The sequence below is a fragment of the Melopsittacus undulatus genome, chromosome 10, assembly GCF_012275295.1.
Source record: "Melopsittacus undulatus isolate bMelUnd1 chromosome 10, bMelUnd1.mat.Z, whole genome shotgun sequence".
Classification (NCBI taxonomy): Eukaryota; Metazoa; Chordata; class Aves; order Psittaciformes; family Psittaculidae; genus Melopsittacus; species Melopsittacus undulatus.
This window is the reverse complement of record NC_047536.1, coordinates 11,975,354-12,002,885: the sequence shown is the minus strand read 5'-3', so window position 1 is coordinate 12,002,885 and position 27,532 is coordinate 11,975,354. Positions and strand designations below refer to the sequence as shown.

Below are 27,532 nucleotides of genomic sequence, written 5' to 3'. Positions count from 1 at the left end.
GAAGTTCTGTCATCTGGGAATGGTACAAATCGTTCCCTGAAAACAAAAATTGTATCTATCCTAAATTTTGGCAGCGTCAGGCAAAGACACTTTCTGGTCTTGCAGCTTTCCAGTCTCGCAGAAGTCCTCCCCAAATTGTTTTTCCAGTGAGTAGGGCTAGATTCTGATATCCATTCAGTAGATGTCACCCTGATGTAACTTCCTGCACTCTAATAGCAATACAGTGGATTTGGAAAACACTCGTGTAAGATAAAAATAATTCTGGACTTGTTCAAGTTTCTCATGTGAGTAAATAGCTGTCAAAAAGCCTTTCATCAGTGGCTAAAACTAAAATAGACAACACAACGGTGCAACCGGAGTTGATCCTAGTGTTATTGTATTTAGCTCTGGTTTATCTTGAGTTTGACTACAGTTCCTTTCCATATGAAAACATGAAGACAGAGCCTTAATTCCAGATGAGGGGGAAAAAAATAAAAAACATAAAAAACAGTAGTTTGTCCTCATGACCACAAAAAACTGCAAATGGGGATCAAAGCAGCAAGAAGGGTCAAAATTCAGAAGGCAGATGTGAAGAATCCACCCCTCCTAGTCTGTACCACGTTGCTGAGCATTCTGGCAACACAAGAATGTACCTCCAGTACACAGATTTCAAGCAGGTTGAGGATGACCCCCAAAAAATTATCATTCCTGACAGTTTACATCACTATTTCTTTTACTTAACTATCAAATCCTGAATTCCAGTTTTCAAGCCAAACTTTCCACCATCGCAAGCAGGTCCAGCTCCCTGGATGAGGAAACATGGCAACTTGCACCATTGCTCATTTTGTTCATTTTTGCCTGTAATTACTAAAAGCTGTGCCAAGACCAAAACAAAAGATATCTCTCCTCCTGCTATGGATTAATGTGTTTAGGATCCCATCACAAGGGCAAGAGAAACTAACAAACCACAACTGCAGATGCAAACACTTATTCTAACACTTTGTATTGCACATGTATTGGCATCTCAGCAAGCCAAATCCTTATGGACTAGGCCAACCACTTCCTCACTTTAAGGTGTTAGCTGCCATCGCAGTGGTTGCTCTCTCACCAACCCACCATGATCCATTTACTGCTAAGAAATAACAGTGAGAAGCCTGTAACACTTTTGCAAACTGAGGTGCATTGCAGAGCTCTGCCTTCAGAAAAAGCTAAGGGCACAAGAGGCAAACTCACTATGGCATAAAAGAATACATGAACTGTTTTGGTTACTGACCAGGCGGCGAATATCCCTTTCACTCTCCCACTTGATCTTGGAAATGGCTTCCTGGTGGGATTGATGCTCACTCCGAAGATCCCCTGCCTTGATCTTATCGGCTTGGATCATATTGCTAAGGGCCTCATCTACCTGCTTTTTGGCAGACTTCAGTTCAGTGATTTCCTGCAGAAGTTTAAGGCGCTCAGAGTCGAACTGTTTTCTGGCCTCCTCACGAGCCTCAATAGTCAGCGCTGTCCTTACTTTATCACTGCTCCCATCCCGCAGCGCACTCAGCGCTGACTTCAGGCGCTGGATTTCACTGTCTCGGACTTTGACCATCCGCGTCATCTCCTGCTCATGCTGTTTGATGAGGTTCTCCCTCACAGCCTGCAGCTCCTTCATTTTCTCCTCATGGAGTTTGGCTTTTAGCTCCGTGATCTGCACAGTCTGCTTGCGCTGCTCCACCTCGCGGATGCGCTTAGTTTCTTGAGTCTTCTCCCTTTCAAGTTTAGCAACCTACATTAAGATAAAATGAAAGTCACTTGCTCCCAAGATAATGTTATCAAAACAGGCCCACACAGACACACAGTCATGTCAAATTGAGGAAGACCCTGCTGGAGAACCTAAATGATCCTTCACCCTCCTAAAGCAAAATACGGGCCAACTCCCAGGGCATTCACACAGATTTTATGCTGTCTTACTCAAGTCAAAACAGCCCTGTCTTCTCCAGGTGTCTTACCTCACACAGTGACACAAGTAGCTTAAGTATTTCTTAAGGAAATAAGACCCCATGTACATGCTTCATTTGTCTAACAACTTTCTATCCCATCAGTGTCAGTCAAATTCACCAGAAAATTAGAGGGCTCAGATATAGCAAGGTTCCTATAACTTTCATGACCATGGGCAGTCAATCAGATGAGAGAAAAGTGCTCAGCTCTATGTGATCCCACCTGAGGTAAAGTGCAAGTCTCAAAGTCCAGGAGACACTTCATCTTTTACAAATGTTCTTACCCATACACAGAGCTTTCACAGACATTTGTAGTAACTTCTTAGTCACATATCTAGAGACAAGCATGCTTCATGGTTATTATGCTTATGAAACAGCTAGCTTTATTTAGCATACGTCATTTGCTAGTCCTTATTAAAAATAGTTTTTAAAGTTCTTTGTCCATAGCTTTGGAATCAAAGTTACCAAGCAACCCACCAGTCCACAGTACACTTACACTAAAACATCTCTAGGTGCAACTTTATACCCCTGAGCAATTCCACAATAGTCACCCGTGTGAACCTACATCAAAGGAAAGCAATGGATAAGGAATGGTTTCAGTTCAAAGCAAAGTTGGTAGGTTTGTTATTTATAGTAAAAAAGAATGTGGTTTCCAAGATTGTAAGAACTTCCTTGTTAATTCCCTATTGAAAAAGGACCACAAGGAAGAGTAAGCAAACCTCAAAGGTCACAGACACGGCTATGAGCAGCCTCATCTAGTGCAACATGTTCCTGCCCATGGCAGGGGTTTGGAACTGGATGAGCTTTAAGGTCCCTTCCAACCAAAACCATTCTATACTCCATGATTCTTTCAGAAAGAAAAAACAGGGGAAAAAAAACCCCTGTCAATAGGAATAAGCATAGTAGCAGGTCATCTGAAAGCCCTCCAAGAGACACTGGTGGTTTAGCCTACAGGCCTAATTGATTATTTGGAGAGGATTTAGCGAAGGTAGGTTTCTATCACCAGGCTCATTCTGACAATTAACATCCCATAAAAATGAGAGGCATCTTCCTCAGAAGACTCCATAGAAAACAAATCTGAAGGATTCTCCTAGCACTCACTAATGTTTTCTAAGGGCTGCCCTACATAAACAATGCAGGAAAAGAGAGTGGAAAGTTCAGCAGAAGATACAGGCAAGAGCTGAAGCTGCAGCACACAGTTCTGAGGTTTCTAAAAAGTTTCTAGATTATCTGGGAGGCACCTCAAACCTCCACAGGTATGTCTATACCATAGGGCCATAGTTACACTGTGTGTGTATGATACTCATCTCCCTTTAGCCTACATATCTGAGACCATAACTGTGGCAGACCACATGGTACCTAAACAAGATTTAAACATTGCATACATATCCTAGGGTATAAATACAATTCAGCTGCACTGCAGATGGACTGAAAGGGTTGACATGGATTGCCATGCTATACATTCAATGAACCCTTCACTCGACTTTGAAATAAGGGCATGTCTTGCTGAGATATCAGCCATTCAAAAAACAGCAACACTACACAATTTCTGAACACTGAGTAAATAGGATGAAAGCCACTAACTTGAGTATGGCCAAAGGTGTTACAAAAGACATATTGTTCCATGTGAGTGCCAGAGGCTTCTTAGACTTGTACCTCAATAAAGTCTTTTCCATGTCAGCAACAGGATGTCTACAGTAAGAAAATGCTGTATGTGGAGAAAGCAGCAGACCACTGTTCTAGGACACAGTTGTGTTGCATCTGTTCATTTCTGTGATACCATCTTTTCCGTGTGTTTCCCTCCTTCAGTGCAGACACTGTTAAATAAAACCAAACCCTCACTTACCTTTGATTTCTCCTGATGCAGCTCAATTTGAATGTCTGTTAGCTTGGTCCTGAGTTCCTCATTGGCAGCCTGTAGGGCAACAATCAGTGCCTCAGGCTTTTCGCCCTTGCTACGTCCTTTTTTTGACATGGTTTCTTATCAGCGAGAGTCCACGTGTTTATTTCAAATACAGACTGCCATCTTTTTCTGTTCCTTTCAGTGCCAGTTAGTTCAGCACCTACTGCATGGCATTCCTTAAGCTCCTGGACTCAGCTGCTTTGGAAGCCCTGTGAGAAATAAGACATACTATTATTTGTCAGTAGGCAGTGCAGCATGACAGCTCACATGGTTACAGAACACAAGAGAGAGCTCACTTCTCGAAACACTGCAATCTTTGTCTGAAAACCTGCAAGGGAGATCCCAGCACAATCAAGCTTCTATACACAAGTCTGGTGTATTAGTGGAGATTCCATGTATGCCCTTTTTATGTTCCCAGAAAGGGCACCACGCAACGAAGACAGGAGCTTGTTTACCATAAGGATTGCTGCTGTTGAGAGTATAGGACTAGAAAGGGCGGGTAAATTTAACCCAAGCCTTGCAGCCTGAGGTAACGGCAAAGCAGGCACTTCAGTCTTGAGCATCCACCAACTATATCTTCTGTTTACTCTTCCCAGTCCTTGATCCCCCAACATCCTGTTCCACACCCAAAAACTTCCCACAACACAGCTACAAGCTGCCATAGCTCTTCCATCTCTCAAAACCTGTTGAAATATTGCTTCCAGGAATTCATCTGTCTTACATAAACACAATGGTATCTGCAACCATACGCAAAGCTGCACCGGGGGAATTTTAGACTGCACATTAGGAAGCATTTATCTACCAAGAGGGTGGTCAAACACTGGGATAGGCTCTGTAGAGAGGTGATCAATGCTCCATGCCTGTCAGTGTTTAGAAGTCACTTGGACAATGCCCTTAGTAACAAACATGCTTTAACTTTTGTTCAGCCCTGAGGTGGTCAGACAGTTGGACTAGATGAGCATTGTAGGTCCCTTCCAACTGAACTATTCTAACACAAAGGATAACAAACCAGATCAAGCTTGCAAATTCACTCTGCTGATCTGAATGAGTATCCTACTGAGACACAGGCAGATATGTAATCTTAAAAATATTTTGTTACTGTGCTTTATGTAGAGCAGCTCTAAATAGATAGAATGAGGTAGATAAAAAAAGGTACCCCTGAAACTGTTTTTTGGACTGAATTTCCATTTAATTTGAGTTAATTAATATCTCAGACAAGATTTATCTTCTTTCGGTAGAATTCTTTTTCCCTGGAAGAGTGTTGTGATACTCAGATGCCCAATGTTGTGTCTTTTCACCTGTAAAGGCAGCCCTACCATTCTTTCAAAGGCAGGGGCCCAGTAAGTTTGTCAGTTCCCCATCCTATTGCTTGTAATTGCACAAAGCTTGAATTTTATGCCAAAGCATTTTTAAGTGTCTGCTTTTCCAACACCTGCTTGCAGACTGCCATGAGGGAATAGCCTTTCATAAAAATCCCTGGTTATCTTGCAATATCACATCTTCCCCACATGGTGCAAATTATATTTACTGAAGAGGACTGTCGTGCAGTCTGCCATGGAAATCTGGGCAAGTCTGCAGGATAATTTCACCAGCTGCCATGTCCTTAATACAATGAGCACTCTCAACCCCAAATCGGGAAGGGAGCCAGTAAAATGTACTGGTTCTCAGCAGTGCACACGATCAAATCCTAGATTTTACGTCTGAGAAGAAACAGTTTAGTTCCCTGCATAAATAGATTTCCTTGGTTTCAGTGGGACACAGCCTTCAGTATATAGACCTCCCTATGAAATACACAGGGCACTGGTGCCATTACACATATCAGCTCAAGGAAATTATAAACACCACAGTATTCCTAGATTGTGAGAACAACATGACCCTCATAACTGCTTCAAAACCTGGTAGTTTATTTGGCAATGCATCTATTTAGAGACTGCAAGAAGTATAAGTCAGGTCTGTAAGCAAAAACACCAGCAGAATTGTTTATGATAAATGTCTACCAGGTACAATAGCAGCTGCAACATCTGTCAGCTTTGTCCTCTACTAGCACGTGTCAGTATCATCTGTAGGAATTATTGTTGGAGCCCCTGGAGCCAGGGAAACCCCTGGTTAAGCAAAAGAAAACTTCAAAACCAACCAAACAAACAAATCTACATGCAGATTTCCATCCAAGACAGCAGGATTAAACCCATGCCTAAGCCATAATAAATTGAGTCTGGACGTCAGAAGGAAAGATTGTGTTTTCCTTCTCTCCTGAGCAAATCTATCCAGTAAATTCTGAAGTAGCAGCTACACATATTTCTTTTGAGATACATCTTGACTGAAAATCTAAATTAATTCACTGAAGGATTTGCCTCTCTTTTTATGGAAAGTAGTAACACATTGCTATAGGCTGTGAAGTATTTTATTTATTTAGAGATCATGGCTACACTTGTCCTTAATTAGAACTGCTGCTGGATGAAAAGGCATATTTGAATCTCAAAGTTTGTTTGTTGGTTGGTTTTGGGCTGGGTTTTTTAATGGGTTTTGGTTTGAGTTTTTGCTTTAGTTGGTTGGGTTTTTTTTAAAGATCAATTCAAGCTTAGCTGCATGATACAACTTGGTAGGAGTCCATTTATTCCCATTCCCAGAATTGTAAAGCACATAAGCATTGAGAGTGCAAATAATGGTGTGCTGCTTCCCATGGCAGAACAAGCCATAAAACATAAATGCCTCGAGGAAAGCACTTCATAACCTTTAAGGCTGAATATAAAAAGACAAGTACAACTGGATGAGCAATCCCACTCAACGCTTCTTCCTACATAGTCTCCTTAATCTTTTGTTTTCCTTCCTTCCTACAAATTTCACCCATTGTTGTTACTTTTCTTTTGGCTTCCATGCCCTCTTTTTGATTTTTTTTTCCTTTATTTGCTGTTTGCTCTTGTTCTTTCTTTTCTATGGCATTCTAGGCTACCTTTTTGTTAATACCGGGTACAGCCTCTGCTTCAGAGATGTTGGGGATCAGTCATTTTGATCAGTCATGCATGCTTTTATTCTCTGATAAATTGCCCCTGCACGATATCCTGTGCTGAGGATCTGGGAATGATTGCTCCATTTCAGATTTCTTTTTAAGCCAGGCATCCCGTTACCAGAAGAGCAGTTAACTGCCCTCTTGGTGAGCAATTCCCAGTCACAAGCCTTACCACTGTACTTTTCAAGGCTAGCTCACACAAACTGCACCCAGACGTGTTTCATGGATACCCTTACTGGTGTAACCCCTAGACAGGCTCAGCCCTGCACAGGGACACTGAACGAGAGTCTTATATCCAAGACAGTCCAGAGGTGAGTCTGGAGAAAATGCTCTGGGTTTGTACTGGGGTTTCTATAGTTACATGGAAGATGCTTTCTGAAAAAGTATTAGTAGAAAGCCCTCTTGCTGCCTTCCCCTGTAAATAGGTAAAAATCACTATTATCAAACTTAATGCTAATTAGACAAGATGGGATCAGGTTATTTCAAAACAATTTGTCTTTAGGGAATGCATTTGTCCCAAGAGATGAAGGTTCAAAATTGTCTCTTCCCTTTCGGTTTGCAATGAATGAGACAAGTTGCAGAAAATGCCTTCACTTCAATAACAGAACAAAAGAAACCCCACACTCTTTGCGGGGCAAGTTCAGCCAAGTCTGAAAAGGCATGAGCCCAGTGGAACAGCCATGGGCATATATGCTCCAGTTTGCATGTGAGACAGGCAAGCCTGTATTTATATTATGGAAACTGCCTGGGGCCTGGTCAGGAAAATAGCCAAGACCATCGTTCTTAGTTGCAACAATTCCCTGTTTGACTCTCCCATTGTAGTAAGAATCTGAGCCATTTTATCTTCCTTTACTGTAATAACGTGCATTAGAGCAATCTAGTCAGACCACTTTTGTCTTCTGAACCATGGGTTTGCTTTTTCCATGAATTATGTACAAGATCAATTTGAAATGGGATGCCCAAACTGTGTGTGCAAGATGAACTTAACATACTACACATGGTGGATGTCATTTGGCTGTGGGTGCAAAGAGGGTCAAGGTCACACACATAGAAAATAATATGCGTAACATAAATTTTGCTCCTGCCCCGGTAAACGCACACTGTTACACACCATCTACATGTGGCTAGACATACAGACCTACAGTCAAGTGCATACATCTAATGATGTAACTTCAGACTATGCCTTTTCCATGTAGTAGTTAGTATTTTTTCTTTGTGCACAAACCCACATTGGTTTAAAGAAGCCTTTAGAACAGTATGCCCAAGTTCCTTCTAGGATGTACTTTAAACATGAGGTCAATAGAGAGAGTAAACTGTCGCATCCATGGGCAATACAGGAGGGTTTCACTGGCAACTTGTGACTCTGAAGGATGGGAACAATCTAATAAGACATTGAAAGTTATGTTGCACTCCCAACCCTCACCTACTGGTGTCTTGAGCAACAGGAGAAACAACCTGCAAACCATGTGTGAAGTTACACATCAGAACAATGGAAGAATCCCATTTTTAATCTATCAGCACAAAGCTAATTTTCTTGTGCAGAATGAAACAAAAGAAATAAGACTACAACAAACAGCTACCCCTGGAGACTTGCAGGTTCCTTCTCCCCTCAGTTGAAAAAGACCTACTGTTATCTTCTGGGAATTCATTAGGATTCCAAGAAAAAACCTTTTTTTCTTATGGGGAACCAGTTCCAAATAAAAAAAGTGAAAAGCCCAGGCCCAGCAATCCCTCTGCCCCATCCACTTCTACACCCTCAAATAGAAGAGACCTCCAAATATTAAAGTCTGTTCAGTTCAACAAAAACTTGCACAGATCAGTAGGAGGAAGGCAAAGAAAGGAACTTTATGTCCCTCTATTTTAACTCGAGAGGGAATTTTGAGGTTGTTTCAGTGAACCTGACCAATCCCTCATTTGAAGGTAAAGCATTTGCTGCCCTTTACTTACCCCTCTTCTTCTCCAGAGTGCTACAACATCAGAACATTATCAGAACATTACAACAGCAGCTTAATACTAAGGCTGATGAGAGGAAGGTCACTTGCTCACTGCAGACCACATCCCTGGCATGCTCCAGCTGTGGAGTGTTCTTTGTGTAACTGACAGCAACCACAGACCTCGTTTAGCCAGAATACCAAACAGAATTTACCATCAATATCATAAAGCAAAGTACACAAAACACACTAACAAATCTCTTTTTAATGTATGGTGAAGGATATGACCTACAGAATTATGAATTTCAAACCCACATTTCAGGACAAAAGTTTCTGTTTCAGCAATATTTCTGTTCACATTAATGAACCCTCAGAATTAGGGCTTCTTCAGTTAGTTATTACACAGCATAGGGATAAGACAGGAAAAATTACAATGTAGTCTTTGGCCCAACAAACTGACAACTTCAAAAATCCTATTGCAATTACAGTAAACAAAGTACTTTCCAAAAGACAGAAAAACTACCCCTTTTCTAACCCCACTGCTACTGTCCACTTTGTAGAGCATGCATCTGTACAACTGTCATCACGGTCACTTAGCCCATCATTAATGCCTCTCCCAGCAGGCCTCTTTACAGAGCAATATGTGTATAGCTGTATGTTTATACCAAGAAGAAAGACTCTGCTAATTACACAACAGCTGCCTAACATGAGGGCCACCAAATACAAGAGGAATCTGAAATAGCAAAACTCAGGGAAACAGTTTTGTGAAATGGCTTTGCAAAGACCACTAAAAAACCAGTTCTTTTCCTCTAACAAGTTCCAATGGAAGTTATCCACTTGTCGAAAAAAAAAACCAAACTTACTCGAAATATAAAATAGCACTTGCACTTGAAAAGTACTTTACCAGTACATCTGTACAGTGTTAAAGGGAACTTTGCTATTAACTGCTATAGGAGCAGCACGTAGGAGACCAATACATCTCCCAGTGTAAGTGAATTTGTAAAATGTATTTACAGCTGAGCCTGGGGACTTAGTAAAAAATAATGAAGCAAGATGCCATTTACTCTTAGAATCTTAATCAGCCATTCTGCCTTTCCCCTTTACAAATGAATTAATGTACTGATGTTTTCTCTTGCTCTTTGAACAATGCCACATGTGTACTAGAATGCTGCAGTGCTGGGTGGGCAGCAAAAGGCTGCAAATTCATATCTCTGGTTTAACTAAGAACACTTCAGCAGTGTTAACTAGCATGCAGATTATTCGTAACAGCATATCTTAATTTCCTCTCCCAACAGAGATCCAGAGAAGCATCATTTAGCCCAATTAAAGTTTAAATATAAAATCAGATTTAAAATAAAATGTAATTGAACACTCCCCTTTGCTGTATAGGTATCATCTGCTCTAGATGTGTACTGAAAGCACAAGTACCCAACTCATCTCTGCTGAGTAACCTCTTGAAGAGATGTTTGAGCTCTTTTCATTATCACTTTAACTTTTTTTACCACAGACCTGAATGAAGGATGACACACACTGTAATCATGGATGTATTTAGCACACGAGATTGGGATTGAAATGAAAATAACTTGACAAAACTCTGTGCAGGGCAAGCTGGAGAGAAGAACAGAAAATATTCACTAACAGGTGCTGCATGATGAATATAATGTGCAATTCTAAACGGCAATCTATCAGATTCAGCCATAGGAGCCCTACCACACCTTGGGTTATCATGAAAATCAAGAGCAGACTCAGCAGCCTCATCTCAAAATAGAAATTCCTTTTTTCCAGATGGGAGAAGGTATCTGAGCTGAGAGATCTATGAAGTATCTTTAGATTCAAAGCAAAAGAAATGAAATAAATGCTGCCCTTCTAAATTCAAGTGTAGCTTTCCTGAACAGGCAGTGTAGGCTGTACCTGGTAAATAGCAGCATGAATATAATAAAGAGAGAAGTCATGCTAAAGCATAGATTAAGCTAGAATTAGAAGCACAAAATGCTGACAAAGGGACAGGCATGTATTTATGCATTAAAAAGCCACATGGAAGTCCACTGCCATAAGAATATTTACTGACACGCAGCAAAGTATAATATTTTGTCATATTGCTAAAAGTAATAAGAAACATTAGGCATATAATTTTGTTTCCAAATCTAACAGCACTACGCTCTATTTTCTTTGTCAACATTATTTACTTCTTTGTCCCCCCAAAGGACCCAGCATCATCAGTAAAGAAAATACAGTTATCTGCACAACACATCAAGATTTTCAGAACCCCATAAATTCACACTATAACCCTATTAACCAGAAGGCTGCCATCTGTCCCTAAAACTGTATTGACCCTATTGAGTCTGAAGGCATGAAATTCTAGACCAGATCATGATTAATACTGCAAGACAAATCCACTCTGGGTAATTTCTAAATCCCTTCCCTTCCCAGCATTAAAAGGAAAAATTAGAAAGTCCTGCAAGATGGGGGAGGAAGGAAAAGAGGTCAAATCTGAGTAAATGGAAACCCCTGAAAACTAAGAATTTCCCTGCCTAAACAGCAAAGACAAGAAAAGCTTTAATATTTCTCTTTTGGAAACACTGAAACTGTCTCATGAAATTGCCCTGCTTTTGTGAAATCGGTGTATCATTGTCAAGAATGTTATTTTGATTTATATATTGCCACACTTAAAATGAAACAGCCATATCAAAACCACGCAGCTCCACCAAACCAAGCACTAATTAAACGTTAAAAAATGTAGCAAAATGGTTGCTTCAGTTCGCAACACCTGCGAGTTTTGTGAGGTTTTATTTACCAAATCTGGCATCAACAGAACAGCTTTTACAGCATAAAGAAAAAAAAGATAAAGGGATCAGCCTCAAGAGAGCAGCCTCTCTTCCCCACCTTCCGTTCTCAAGCTCATCTACAGAGGGGCAAGAAACACTTGCCTCCTTTACAGATAAGGAAAGCAGAAGGAAGCAGCTTCTAAGGCTGGATTCTAATGTGCAGTATCACCAAACCTGCATTTCACAATCAAATCATCATTGCATGCTAATTCTGGAAAGAATTTCAGAGTAATATCCACCTTTCTCAGAAGTCCCTGCCATAAGGTAAAGAATACTTGGTGTTGGTACAAGCACTAGCTCGTACCTTTTGTCTGCTTCAATGAATCATCTGGTTACCTGTAACAGAGCAGATGAATCCACTTTCTATTATCTGACTGAATTCTCTAAAATCTACAGTTTCTGGGGATAATGCAGCACCTCCAGTAGGGAAGGACTATCAGGAATCTTTGAACTGTCTCATTTGTGTAATCATCTATGATCTACTAAGGAAGAATTTGTCACATGGACAAGTCATTTTATCACCACTGAACAAGGACTTGGGGGTGTTGGTCAATGAGAAAATGAACATGAGCCAGCAGTGTGCGTTTACAGCCCAGAAAGCCAACCCTATTCTGGGCTGCATCAAAAGGAGCATGACAGCAGGTCGAAGGAGGTGATCCTGCCCCTCTACTCTGCTCTTGTGAGACCTCACTTGCAGTATTGTGTGCAGTTCTGGTGTCCTCAACATAAAAAGGACATGGAACTATTGGGTTAGGATGATCAGGGGACTGAAGCACCTCCCATATGAAGACAGGCTGAGAAAGTTGGGGCTGTTCAGCCTGGAGAAGAGAAGGCTGCATGGAGACCTCAGAGCAGCTTCCAGTGTCTGAAGGGGGCCTACAGGGATGCTGGGGAGGGACTCTTCATTAGGGACTGTAGTGACAGGACAAGGGGTAACGGGTTGAAACTTAAAACAGGGGAAGTTTAAATTGGATATAAGGAAGAAATTCTTTACTGTTAGGGTGGTGAGTTACTGGAATGGGTTGCCCAGGGAGGTTGTGAATGCTCCATCCCTGGCAGTGTTCAAGGCCAGGTTGGATGAAGACTTGGATGACAAGGTTTAGTGTGAGGTGTCCCTGCCCATGGCAGGGGGGTTGGAACCGGATGATCTTAAGGTCCTTTCCAACCCTAACTGTTCTATGATTCTAAGTTGCTTATACCTGAAATTGCAACTAAAAGAAAGGGGCTTTTATTTTTTTTTTTTTTGCTTATACAAAAGGTCTCACCCCAGCTGAGCTCGCTCTAAGGGTTATATTTAATTTGCAGTTATACTTTAATTTTCTGCTTTCCAAGGACAGGAGCAGATAGGGACCACAAGTCATGCATACGCTCCTCCCAGAGCCTTGCTACCAGACGCTTGACTCTGCTCAAGGAGAGAGTGGCATTCGTTCCACTGTAAAATGGATTTAGCAATGGGAACAAGCAGAAGTTCTAAACTAAACTTGCTTTCTTCAGGGTCCAGAGCCAAGACCGTGATTAGTAACATGCTAATTGGGAACTTTGCTGACCCAACTCTCCACCAGGGATAACCTGAAGTGGGATTCAGTGGGGGGCTTTTCTAAATCAAGATGCTGATCCAAGCACTCTGCCTCTAGATCCCAGTGCTGACTCTAGAAACAAAGCTCCAGAACATGGCAAGTCAAGATCCCAAGCCAAGCTGTTACACCTTTCAGTTAATTAGAGAAGTCTGATGGCAGTTCAGGGATACAAACTGATATCCACCCCTATGTCAGAAAAAAAGACGACTTCTGTAAGCGTTAGTGAAACAAAACTCTGTGGCCTTCAGTAGTTTCTCCTGGGTTTACAGGCTCTTAATGCAAATTAAGAAAACAAATGCAAACACCACTGTGAAGGTTTGTCCTCCTCAGCAAATCCTCATGGCCTCTGCTTACTTCACAATCTCTGCCAACGATCTGCAACAATTCCAAAACATTTCCTACTCCCACAAAATGGTGAAACTCCCTCAAAACTAGAGGGGTAGTTGCAGTGCTTACCTGCTGGAAATCCTATCCCAGTGGCTAGACTGGATTCATGCTTGTTCACTGATCTGGTCTTAAACAATATTTTAAGGAAATAACATTTCCACATGTCATGGTTTAAGCCCAGCCAGTAACTCGAATGACTGCAAATGACTGCTAGAACTGAACCCAGGACACCGCATAAGCCAATTCCCATCACTGCAACAATTCTGTTAGCTGCAAGGGGAACTCTGGCCATATACAATCCCCTGTCTCTCCAAAAGCTGTCTCATTTTGCCATTGGAATTTGAATATATCCAGAAATAAGTCTTTGCTTTGTCTTCTATTTACCAGGTTTCTCTTAAGCTTTGCATTGTTTCAGAATAAAATTCAAGCCCTGATTATTACATTCCATGTGTGTGTGTTATGTCACATAACAGCACACAGGATTAATGAAAACTGTGATTAAAACAGGATTTATATTTGGTACAACATCATAATTCAGCACCAAGTGAACCCAAAAGTTCAGCTCAGACTTGCTGCAAATATTTGCAGCTTTTATACAGTTCTGTTTTGTATTTCTTCGCACAGTCAGAACAGAGCAAATTTCACATGCAAGTAGTTCACACGTGTTTTATTCCACCAAATGGTGATAAGCAGCTTTCAGAACAAAACCGAAGAACACCCGATTTTGACTGCACAAAAATCATAGCATTGCAGTTAGATTTTTAATCAATACCACAAAACTTTTTGGGAATATCAAAATACCTTCAGAACTGAATCCACAATATCCCTTGGACTGGGGGCTCTGCACAAGGAATACAGGATGAATCTGGTGCTTCCAGGCCACTCACGCTAAAATTACCATTGGCCTTGCTCTCAAACATGAAGCAAAAAACCCTATCCAAGTTACTGGCGGTTCCATGGAAACCATCAAAAGGGGACAGAAGAATTATTGTTATCTGCATCAAAGCTGAGGAGATTTGTTAAACCAATATTCTAGTATTCTGTGGCTAAAATACCATCTGTTTCTTTTTCATACAGTTATTTCCCTAGACGTTGCCATGAGGTGATGCACACCCACAAGAACACTACCAGCAAAAACACGAAATCCTGCCCTATCCTGAAAGGAAACTGAAATTTTCCAGAAGTGCTATTTTTCAGCACGAGATGTACATGGACACAGATTAGACACACTATTTAAGAATGGCAGGATTGTCAGGAAAAGGATGAACTCTGTCAACCTGCTCAGCTCATTGTAAACTGGGGGTCTAAGACAACATTTCAATGGTTTTGTACTTTTGAGCATTATTCGAGGCCTGCTCTTGGTTTACTAAAAACATGTTTTTGTAAGTGCATTTTATGCAAGTACGGTCACCCTCAACCATTGCCAGAGACAACACGTACAACCTGAAAGAGAAACATTGCAGTTCCCAGAGTTTATAGTATCAGGCTCTCTTTTCTTTGATTTTGATTTCAACAAGCCAGCAGAACCATCTTTAATTGCAATGCATATAAACAAGAAAACAAGCAGAGAGGGAAAGCTCATTCCCTGACCTTTCTGCTGGAAACCTTTTCTTTCCTTTCTTTCTATTGTCTTATGGTATCAGAGAAGGATATTTCATGTTTACTACTAAAGATTGACAGATATTTAAGTAATTTCTCTATTTGCCATAAGAGGGTCAATTTGTGACAGTTCCTGCAATTTTTTGCTCAGCTCCTGCTATAGCCAATGAAGGTAGATACTGATGCCAGAGTAAGAAAAATCTGCTTTCTGCCCTCCCATGTTAACTTCTAACAATGCAGATCTCTACAGTGAAGAGCTTTCTTTTCTGGACGCCTTCCAACCAGATCACCACCTTCTTGCAAGCTAAGCAAGTTTCTTAGCTTGCAGCTCAATATCACTTGAAAACGTGTATTTTCTTATCCCACTATCAATGTCCTGCAGAACCTCATGTACTTATTGCTCTGATTTCCCTTGTCCTGTATTCCTCTTGCCCTTCTATTTTATGGGAAAAGAATCTCAGTGTTGCCATCACCAGGGAAGTTCAGCAAAAACTAAGTCACTATGAATTACAGTTTGTCTCTTCACATCAGCTTTTCAGCTGAAAACGGACATCAAATAACATTAGAAATCTTCTTTTCCATCAGTGACATTGATCAGCTGAGTGACAAGTAACTGTCATTCCCTGCCCTCTCAACAAAACAAATACAATGAAAATATACTATGTAACACCACACAGGGTGACTTAAACAGCTCTACTTACATCATGGGAAGAACAAATAAATAATCAAGCATAAAATGAAACTCCTGTTAAATGTAGAATTTATCCTTACAGTTTACTACTTAAAAACCAGCCCTGACATTCACTGGATGATTTTTAGCTGAACTGTGCTGCTTTAAAAATGGAAGCATCAGCTAGTATTGATTAGGAGAGCAGCATTCTCCTCCCACATCAGCGGGTGATGGGTTGGATTCTCAGACAGAAAAAGTGTAAGCATGAAACACCACTCATTAAACCCAGCTGAGATGCTGCTTCATACACGGCATGACAAAATTCCAGAAAATTAAAAGGCTTCACTTCCAAGACACCCAGGATAGTGCCTTGAACACACAGACTGCATTAAGGCTGCATCGGAAACCAGAAGAATACTTTATGGTAATTTCAGAGAGACTTTCACAGGCTTTCAGATATAGTATATAATTTCAAATCAGTTTCCCAGGACAATGCTTACATCTTCATTGAGTTCACCTCACATAGGCTACCATGCAGATCACTAACACTGACTGCACATTCCAAGAAAGTGGCAACATGTAGGTCATGCTGTGACCCACAAAGAAATACATGACACAATTCAAAAGGGATCTGTTAACACAGATCCTGGCAAACATGGGCTGAATACCACTAGGTCAGGAATACTCACCACTGAATATGCACAGATGTTGATTAGCTATCAGCTGTGCCTCTGGAACACTTACTGGACACACTCTAAACTTACAGGTTCACTCTTAAAAAGCACTTCCAAATTTATTAATGCAACCTTTTCCTACCAAATAGTAATCAGCACAATTGTTCTTTCAGCCATAAATTACTCAATGTTCATCAAGTGCACCAGTCCCCATTTGTTCATCTGAGATTGATTATAATTTCCCATCAGAGCAAGGAGATGAGAAGGGGATATTACTAAGGGTTGTATTAAATTAAAGCAAATTCTCCTAGCTGATTCTCCAAAAATGACTGCATCTCATTTTGTTCCTCACCACTGCACAGAGGCAGATTAGAGCAGCTTGCAGAACCTTGAAAACTAAGTACAAATCAAGACAGCATAAAAAAAGCCCAAGGACTTATCTACAAATTACAGACCCTCAAGAACAAAAGTCACATTCATGTTCATGGAAAGGTAAGTGTATATTATATATTAATACAATCTTAAATCTTTTTTAAATTAATCACTAAAATATTTGTAAATCAAGCCTACCCCAAATACACACAAAACAGATCAGTAGTCATTTTAATTTCTATTACCTGTAGCATTAAAAGTTCCAACAATTCTGCATACACCATAGACATAAATATTCTGTATCCATTTAAAAATCCCCAACTTAGTGAATTTTAGCAAACTAGTGCACACATACAAAACCAAACAACCCAGAAGCACTTTCTCCCCATTTTCTTTCTTCCAACTTTATTTGCTTGCTCATTATTGATTACCCAAAACCACCTGGGACCTCAATGCAGCTTTCAACAGCTGTTGTTTCTTTTTCTTCTCAGTTTTAATTTCCATGTTACTTAGACCTTTTGTTTACAGTCCATGCAATGCAAGGTTTAACAAAGTCTTTCCCCTAAACACTTAAACAAATATTACAATAAACAATTTTAACAAAAATCAACAAATAGCTTGACAAATGGAGCATAGGTGTTAAACAGTAACTGTGAGATGTTGCCTCTTCCTTACTTGAGATGGGAAGAATGCATAAATTGACAATGGCAGACAACATGCCTTTGGCATCAGCCATTATCATAGAATCATAGAATAGAATAGTTAGGGTTGGAAAGGACCTTAAGATCATCTAGTTCCAATTCCCCTGCCATGAGCAGGGACACCTCACACTAAACCATATCACCCAAGGCTTCATCCAACCTGGCCTTGAACACTGCCAGGGATGGAGCATTATTATTTATCAATTATCAAATAATTATTATCAATTAATTAAAATTAATTTCATTATCAATTAATTCAAACAATTAGTTTTGTTATTTTTGATAAAATAATCTGAGATTATGTTATATTTTGCTTTATCATTAACTTAAAAGAACACCTGGCATACCATAGCAGCTCTTCTATCTAAACTATTTTCTTTCTCAGGTACATCAGTTTGCTTTACTATTCACCAGAGTTACATTTCATTCAAGATTAGAAATGGAATTGTGGTCCCTCCAGTCTTCATTTGTACTCCTTGTTTGTTGGTGTTTAATAAACTCTTTACTATGCAGCTGTGTACTAAAATGTTTGCTGTGCTCATTTGTTTCTTTCTTATTTAACTATGCTGTGTGGACAGTCACACAGATCAGTTCACTTTGCTTCTCTCCTGACAGCCACTGATTCAGACTGCTGAACATCAAGAACTTGCTGTGATCTCCAAATGTTGTCTTCCAAATAAAACACGGGTCCTAAAGTTTCCAGCACGTGTGACAGTTTCTCAGCTACCCACCAGTGATCCAAATGCATGGCAAGCAAATCCTACAGCACCACAGTTTTTAGTAAGATGAATGGAAAGACTGCATTCCTGAAAGTGCTCACATCATTATTTTTCCTTTAAAGTTCATCAGATGTTTTAGAATCAAATTGCACACTGCAATCCAGACTGGTTTTCTTTCCTTTACAAAGAAGCTGTATTTGTGCACATTTAACTTGACAGTGTTCAGTGTGGCTAGGCCATAGAGCTTTTTCATGACCCTTCCAACATGCTGTTGAATTTTCTATTTAGAGCCCCACCTCCTGGCACAAAGATTTCTAGTCCTTGTATTTCAAAGGAGAAATTCAAATAGGCCTTAAAGACAAAAACTAGAAGTACTACTTAAATTACAATTTTTTTCCCCTCTTGGATTCAGGATATTGAGAGCTGATGACACAGAGAATTGCACAGATGCTTTGCACAGATGCAGATGGTTACTATAGAGTCCACCTCTCAGGATGGGAAGATAAATTTCTTGTAATCTGGCAAAGACCAGATCTTCAAGTGATACAGGTTTACATAGGAGCTCTGAAGAGGTTACCTGCTGGGAATTAGAGCAAGCTATTGATTTAGAAACACATAATGCAAACATGCCATTGTAACTTGAGTAAAATAATTGGTTTTTAAAACAAAAACCTTTGCTCTGCAGTCTTGTAATCCAGATATTCCATTGCCATGCACAATGCTTAAAGAGAAATCTGATGAAACCCAAAAGATACAAAGAATGACTGACTCTAGAAAGTGATCCAAAATTGAGGTATCTGCTAAGGACAATTTCGCTGCCTCACAACTTCACAAAGCAAATAGAAAGCTCAAATAATGACCACAATGAAAAATGACCATAACTCAGTAGTGAAAGCCAAGTTACAAGCCTCAACAGTCTCCCAAAATTTGGTTAAAAAGAAGAGACAAAAAGAAGTTAGAATTAACAAACTACTCGGATTTCAACTGCTTGAGGTACATCCAAGTTATACGACCCTGGTGATAGATAGAATCTATCACCCTGCCTTTTTTTCAGTTGGAGGACTATTTTTATAAATCATAAAATACAACATCAACTGCCTGTTAAATGAACTAATATAAATCAAAATTTAAAATTATTCTGGGCATCATTTTGACAGTTATGTTTCACAGCATTTTCCTGACTTGAATACCTTGAGGTCATTTATCCTTCGTAATGACAGAGAAATTATGTAGCACCTTTACAGCTACATTAAGGTCTTGATACTAAAATATCTGTCAGAACCCTGCATACATTTACACATTACAACAGCCAATCACCTCCTTAACACACAACCATGTTTTAGCTGTACCTTATGTTCAATTCCTAAAAAGTAGGATACAGAGGTTCTTATTCAGAAGATTATTTAGCTGGGAAGAGCCTCTAGAAGCCAGGGAATTATCAGAAGCACTGATAGGTGACAGGGATGAGGTTATTACAAGGGATGCTGAGGCAACGCATCAGCATTTACGGTACTACAGAGCCTGAAATTAAGCTTGGGGTGGACTCTGGAAATACCCTGTTCGAGTTCATCTCCAAGATGAGGGCTGTGTTTCTCTACCTTAAAGCACCAGCAGAACAGTCAGTCCAAGATCTGCAGGTCAGAAAGGTTGCAACATCTGTCACTGGCAGCCTGGTCCTTCCAGCTAAGAGCTCTGCTGACAGCCAGAGAATCCCAGCAGCCCACCACATGGCCACAATTCTGAGACAAGGCCAAGGCCATAAGGGCAATCACAGCACCAGCTCCTGGCAGCCACCTTCTCCTATGGAAATCACAACAGAAACTTTCCAGTCTTTCCTCCCTGAGGCTCCTCCTTGGGATTTTGCTCACACTGGAAGCTAGGGTAGAGCTGGCTGCAACCCCATTAACTTGATTATAATCAGAGAACTATCTCAAGTTGGAAGGGACCCATAAGGATAATCAAGTCCAACTCCCTAGTACTTGCAGGACTACCTAACAGTAAGCTGTATGACTAAGAACATCATCCAGATGCTCCTGAACTCCGACAGGCTTGGTGCCATGACCTGGAGCCTGCTCCAGGGACTGTCAGCTTTCTTAGTGAAGAACCTTTTCCTAATGTCCAGCCTGAACTTCCCCGGACACAGCTTCATTCCATTCCCTTGTGTCCTGTTGCTGGTCATCAGGGAGAAGAGATCAGCACCTCTCCCTCTGCTGCCCCCCCTTGAGAAGGTATAGACTGTGATAGGGTTACCTCAGTCTTCTCCAGGCTGAAGAAACCAATATCATAACTATTCCCAGATAACCTCTTAGCATCGCTAGATATTCACCTCACTCAAGCACCAGTCTGAACCTGGTCAAGTGCCAGCAAAGCTAGCTTTTACAGCACAGTAGGCCTAGATTTGAAATTCGTATGTAGAGCAGCAGGCCAGATCAATAGAAACAAAACCTGAGTCACAGTAGAAGCAATAAACCTGACATTATTGCCTGAAAAGAGACAAAACATTCTCCTGATAGGCCACCCAGGCTGCTAGATCAGGCATGGTATCCACACCAGTGCAGAATCTGACCCAGCAAATCTGGGAATGGGACTCCAATGTGTCACCTTACAGCGATGCATAGGGCAGCATCAGAATGCAAATGTTTTAAAAAAATGCATCTCGTTCATTTTTTCCTTACAAGAGTCCAAATTAAGCTTTTAAAAGACACACTTCTTTATGTTTCCAGCCTACAAGATATACTCAGCATCTTTTACATATTTGCATTCACAGCAAAAACTAGACACAGATTACAAATGAGCATTCAGCACCATACGACAGCTCAAACACAGGATCAAGATCTGCCCTAAGTGGCCATAATGAAGCCGAGGGATAGCAATCCAGAAATTCGAACTGCACAGCTGCCTGAGCAGCATCTCAGCAGTTATGGCTGTGAGGAGAGGCATGTGCTGCACGTACAAAGAGATGCATCTTGCAGGGTCTGCATTTGCAAGAGGGGATGTCTGCACGCACACAGCCACAGGGGCCTGGCACGCAGCGCGTTTCCACAAGTACATGCTCGGCAGGAACCACTGCGCGAGGCTGCGCGCATAAAGGGACAGGCGGAGATGCACCGCGGGTAAAAATAAACCGGGGGCACGCCCCTGGAGCGGCTCTGCCCCCCCCCCCCCCCAACCGCACCGGGCCCAGCCCGACCTCCCCGGCTGCGGGCACTGTGCACAGCACGTTTGGCCCCGCAAACCCCCCCTCGTACCGGACAGTGCACCTGTCCCCGCACGGGGAGGCAAGACAATGGCCAGCCGGGCACAATGGTGCGCGACCGGTGGGAGGCTGAGGCACGCAGGCTGCCTGCCACACCTCTCCATCCCCACCATCATCCCCATCACCGGCTCCAGTCTGTGTCTCCTCCCTTCCATCACCTCCATCTCCACCTCACCTGCATCCTCCCTCTCCCACACCGATCCCAAGCCCCGCGCCACCGCCCGAGCCCCATCCCCGGTCCCCCGCAGCAGGCCGAAGTCATTGTTCCGCCGACCGCAGGGACCGGGCGACCCCCCCGGCTGCCGCCGCTCACCGTGCCGCGGCCAGGGGAGGATGCCGAGCGGCGAGGGACGAGCACAGCGCATCCATCTTCCCGCCGCCCCACGGCTCCAGCGCCCAGCACCGGCTCCGCCGGCCTCCTGCGCGCCGACGCTGACGGCGGGCGCCCGCCCCGCCGCCTCCCCGCGGCTGAGGCCTGCGCTGCCGGGCCGGGGTCTGCGGCAGGCCCCGCCCCGCCGCCGCAGAGCCGCGCTCCCAGCCGCCATGGCAACGCCGCGGCCGATGGCGGCGGTGAGGGGAGCCGCAGGACGAGCCGGGCTCGCTGCGGCCGCAGTGCCCGTGCGGCGGAGGGGCCGTGTGAGCGCTGCGGCCGGTGGTGAGGGGGGCCGGGCACGGCTCCGGAGCGCTCCCTGCCTCGAGAACCTGTGCAGGCGGCAGGGGCGGGGGGGGCACCGCAGGCCGGCACAGCCGCTCCCAGAGAACGAGCCGTCGGCAAGGCGGGGGTGACTTGTGCTCCCGGGGGCCGTGACCCTCAGTGCAAGGACATCCCATCGCGTCCTGGGGAACAAGCTCTAGCCCGGACCGAGTGAATCGGAGCTGTTTATACCCCTCAGTAACCTGCAAGAGCAGTCACGCTTCTGCCGGCGTGGTGTCAGGCGAGCAATGGCCACAGCGTCCTGCTCTTCACGTTCCTCATAAGCTTCCTCATCCCCATCCCCTGACGACTGCAGCGACATCCCTGGAAGAGGGCGGTAGGCTGACAAGAATAAACACGTCAGGAATTGCAGTCGTGACCCTTTTGACACTTCACGGAGATAAGGATTGTTGATAGAGCTGATAAGGTGTTCGTTTTTCTGCAAAAACAGACCCCCGTTTTTGTGGACAAAGTGATAACAAATGTGGGTTTGGGTCTTGGGTATTGGTTTTTTTTTCTAACCACAGCAACATGCAGAAAAACAAAAGGCAAAGAAAGAAAAAAACCCAAACAAACAAAAAAACCAACCCAAACATTTATAGAAACTAAAAGTTTAATACTGGAGTTGTAGATTATCTCCATTCCATAATGTATTTCAATCATGAGTGACAAAATCACAACAAAACTAGCAGCAACGGCTGAATTTTGAGTCATCCAACCTGCACATTAAATTCCACCAGAGCCCCACCTCAGGATCTAATGGTTGGCCCTCACTTTAAGTGCCAGTGTTTCAAACCTTTACTGTGAAATCTCTCAGAAAAGGAGGAAACCTAGCACTGGAAGCAGAAGTCTCAGAGTAACAAGTCTGGCATGGTATGTCTGACCAGGATGTCCCATCTTCAGTCTCCTCCCCTGCACAGTGAAGGCATTTAGTTTTCCTCAGCATGATGGAAGACATACAGGTTGGTTGATTTTTTGTTGGGCAGGATCTGTAACATACTATAAGGGATCCTCTACACCACGGGCAGTTAACACATTGAGCAATTGAAAAGCTTCAATGCCCAAGTAAAACAAAGTTCTGATGTTTAACAAACTGCTGTAATCTGTATACATTTAGCCTAAATGTTTTATTTTTCATGTTTTGGTTACTGACTGCATAGCTCTGCACAAGAGAAATGGAAGGTTTGAAATATACCAAAAAGGGGAAAAACAACTCTGAAGAACACCAAGACATACAATGTGGCACAAGTGCTCTGGGACTGCAGGCACAGTTTACTTTCTCAAGAAAAGTAGTTTAACACTGCAGCCTGAGTGTACAGGGGAGAAACAGATTTTTCCTGCAATGTATTTCTGTTGCAGGTATCTCAGCACCACTGAAACATTTGGAGGGCACAGACAGGCAAATTCCAACGTGAAGTGTTCAGCAAAGATAAATCAGAACATGAGCAAATTCATGTTCATGGCACTGGAACAGGTCCACATCTACAATCAGAAAGAAGTAGCAGAAAGGGGATACTTGCTTACAACCAAGAATCTTTTCCTAACCATACCTAGGAAAAAGTGCCTAAATAACAGACTGGCTTTGGTTACTACAGTGCTCAAGCAGAAAAGAATAGAGGAGCTGTCGAAATAACATTCAGAAGTTCTGACAGCTGAAAGATCTTGCCCCACCTCCTGCCTATACCAAGGTCACTCTCTGTTCTGTTCCTTTATTGCAGAATGTCTCCTAACATGGCAGTAACTGCTGGCTGAGAACTGAACACTTTAGCTATGGTGGACTGACAGCAAATGGTAGCAAAAAATAGTGGCTAAATACACTAATAAACATCAGAGATGGCAATCCATCTAGGCCACACCTTCAGGACAGTAGAAGATTTGTCAAGCTCCTAAACTGCAAAGAAAGGAATGTAAAAAATCATGTAACACATCAAGATGTCAGTGAAACCCCTCATAAACAGCCCAGGAAACAACAAGGGTCAGTGGTAGTTCTGGAAACAGAAAGTTCTGCATCTTACCAGGTAGAAATACTGAAAGATTATACCAATCTTGGAATAAGCAGTTGCACTAATAGAAATGAAAGCTTTGGAAAAGTGTTCCAAAAATGTAACCAAATGGGTCTTTTTGGTTTATTTTAAAGGGTGATCTCCAAAGGATAGCTTCAAGAGAAGTAGCTGGACCTATTAGCAGCATTGTTGATTTTAGTGATCTCATTTCAAGCACAAGTACAGAAAGACTCTAAGAGAGATTAGCAATGAACTATGACTGAACTAGAATAAACCCAGACAGAAGCAGGACAGAAAGAAGGCTCCGTAAGTCAGTACTGATGGACACATATCTGTCTAGAAATCACTTTGTTTCCAAAGCTTAACCTCATGATGCACAATTTTAACTGGTAAATGTGACTGATGTAAAACCCAGCATCTCTTTTATCCTGGGTTTAGCAGTAGCAGTCATTTTTCTCCTTCTTAGTAGCTGGTGCATTGCTATGGTTTTGACTTTCAGCCTGGGAACAGTGCTGATAACACTGATGTTTCCAGTTGCTGCTCAGTAATGTTTAGTCTGACCAAGGACTTTCTGAGTCTCATGCTCTGCCAGGGAGGAGGGGAAGCCGGGAGGAAGCAGAGACAGGACACCTGCCCCAAACTAGCCAAAGAGGTATTCCATATCACAGCACAACATACCCAGGATGTAGAACTGGGGGCAGTCACCCGGAAGGGCTAGATCACTGCTCAGGTTGGGCTGGTTATCGGTCAGTGGGTGGTGAGCGACTGTATTCTCTTCCCTTGTTATTTCCCTTATCATTATTACTATTGGTAGCAGCAGCAGTGGTTTGTGTTATACCTTAGTTACTGGACTGTTCTTATCTCAATCTGTGGGAGTTACATTCTTTCGATTCTCCTCCCCACCCCTCTGAGAGCAGCGGGAGAAGTAAGCTGCATGGCTGACTGGGCTTAAACCATGACAGATATGTGTCAATATAGCAACAAAATAGAACATTTTAATGATGATTTTCCCCCACACCTACAAATTCTCACAAAGCATTAAGAAGCCAGTGTTAATAGTTCTCTGTAAGACTTGATTGCTCCTAGAAAGCATAAAGAGCTTGAAAGTTTTTCTTCAATGCCTCAAGTATTATAATTCTTTCATAGCATTCTAATGATTATTTATCCTAAATAGAAAGCTTTTTTGTTTTAGCAGAAGGGAAAGACAAAACTAGCAGATTTATTTTGCTGCATGAATTAATTTACATTATAAAAAACTTGCTGTTTGTGTGGCATAAGAATTCATCATGAATTGTTGTTACTGAGCTTTAAGGTCTCTGATGCTTGTAGCAAGATGTGACATTTATATATGATAGGATACTAAAAAGCTAATAGACTGGCTTGTAGTTTTAAATATACTAACAGGCAATATTAAAAAAAATGAGATCCCATGACATCCTCAGGTTTAGGACAGTAGGTAACCTCTACTTGAGTGCAGTTTGCTCCTTGTTCTTAAAAAAATCACTCCTGCCTTGTGTAATGGATGTCATTACCAGCAGGAACTGTCACACTTCCAGAGCTTCCATAGCAGAGATACCCACCAGTACATGTCCATCACACACATCTTTGAACTTGGCACCAAGTGCCATTATCTAAGCTAGAGGTAAGGGCCACAAAATGGTGACCTCACAGCCCTCATAACACAACTTTGACAACCCTACTGCATCTTGTACAGGTATTTAAATTAGGTGTATCTGGAATAAGTATCCTCCACATTAGGGGAAACCAGGTTTCCACTGGTTGTCCCACTCTTGAAACCCAGCAGGCAAAGTGCATTTTACCAAATCGGTGCCATTCCATGGTTCAGAGATGGAGAACACAGTTAATCCCTAACGGCAGCCTCCCACACTGACATCTGTATTTAACATAGGATCTTTATATAAGCACTACAGTTTGGACAATCTTCATTACAAAACATTCAACTGAGACATGGACTATTTCCCCCTATGGAAATCTTCAGACAATTATAAAACTCAGTGGGAGATTCCACTATTGGATAGCCCTGTGGGAACTGAAGCTTGTTTAGCACAAACACCTGCAGATTACCCATACCTGCAGATTATTAATAGCATATCAATATATTCATAGCTGAATATATTAATATATTCATAACCCAAAATGTATACAAGCCTCAGGTACTTTTAAAAAGACCTCCAGATTGTTGTAACCGAATAGCACCAAGATATTTGGCTGAAGTCCTCTGAAGTCACACATTAAACTGATATCCCAAACCGTTGAGAAGTCCCATTCCTCCCAGGCAGATGAAGCCCAAACATAACACTGTCCTTGTCTGAGGGGTACCAAGCATCTGTGAACAAGACAATTCAAGTCAAAGCCGCAGTGTTATTAACCTCTGGCCTTCACTGCCTCTATGAAATACAGGATCACAGTTGGTTATAAGGAAGGCTCTTGCAAGCAAGAGCAAATTTACTTCATGATGTCGGAGGGGGATTGCAGGACCACCTTGCAGGACCTGCAAGAATATATCATCAGATGCCAGGAGAATGAACATAGACCCTGGGGGAGGGGTGAAGATGGGTCAGGGAGGCACAAGCATGGGAAAAGTGTGGGAAGGCAAGGAGTGAAGATGTTGATGGGAAGGGGCAGAGAAGATTCCAGCTGCATGTTCACAGCCTGCTGCTCAGTAACCCTTGTCTGGCTGAGACCACTTGCCATGCTTTTATTATTTAAGCACTTACATATAACTGCTTGTTTTCTATGTCATTGTGCTCCTTACTCTGTGTACGCATGCATGTTCCAATAGCAAGCACACCAGAGAAACCCCAAATCTAGACATACCCTAAGTTCAGGATTGACTGCACAACACACCCAATGTCTAGACATGGATAAAGGCAGAGAATGGAGAGACTGAAGAATGTGATCATGTACTTAAGTCACTGTAAGCATGTATGTATGTTCCACTAGCAGACTTTAAGCAAGTGGGAACATGATCAGGCCCCTTCTGTGGTATCTGTTTTAAGCAAAGACATCGAAGAGCACTGTCCTCTTGTTTATTGTAAACTGTTAATTTACAGTCATGGCTGTAGTGTGCACTTTAAACCGTGTGAGCAGGGAGAAGCAGCAGCATTGGAGGGGAGGAATCCCCTATACCACCACTCTGTCCACAAGATGCGTCAATCCTGAACAAAATGGTCCCTTACTGCTCATTCAGTTTCATTTGCAACAGTACACATGAAAGCCCAAGGACAGTAAC

General features: G+C 42.2%; 1 protein-coding gene across 1 annotated transcript in view; it reads right to left on the bottom strand.

The window, feature by feature from the left end:
• JAKMIP2 (janus kinase and microtubule interacting protein 2) overlaps window positions 1-21,999 on the bottom strand; it is a 47,770-nt gene extending 25,771 nt beyond the window's left edge. Inside the window, exons 1-3 of the mRNA XM_034067077.1 lie at window positions 21,896-21,999; window positions 3,808-4,073; window positions 1,253-1,750 (exon numbers count right to left, since the gene is read on the bottom strand). Coding sequence (XP_033922968.1) covers window positions 1,253-1,750; window positions 3,808-3,936 — 627 coding nt within the window. The 5' untranslated portion in view covers window positions 3,937-4,073; window positions 21,896-21,999. The remainder of the gene's footprint in view (window positions 1-1,252; window positions 1,751-3,807; window positions 4,074-21,895) is intronic.
• Window positions 22,000-27,532: the final 5,533 nt, after the last annotated feature.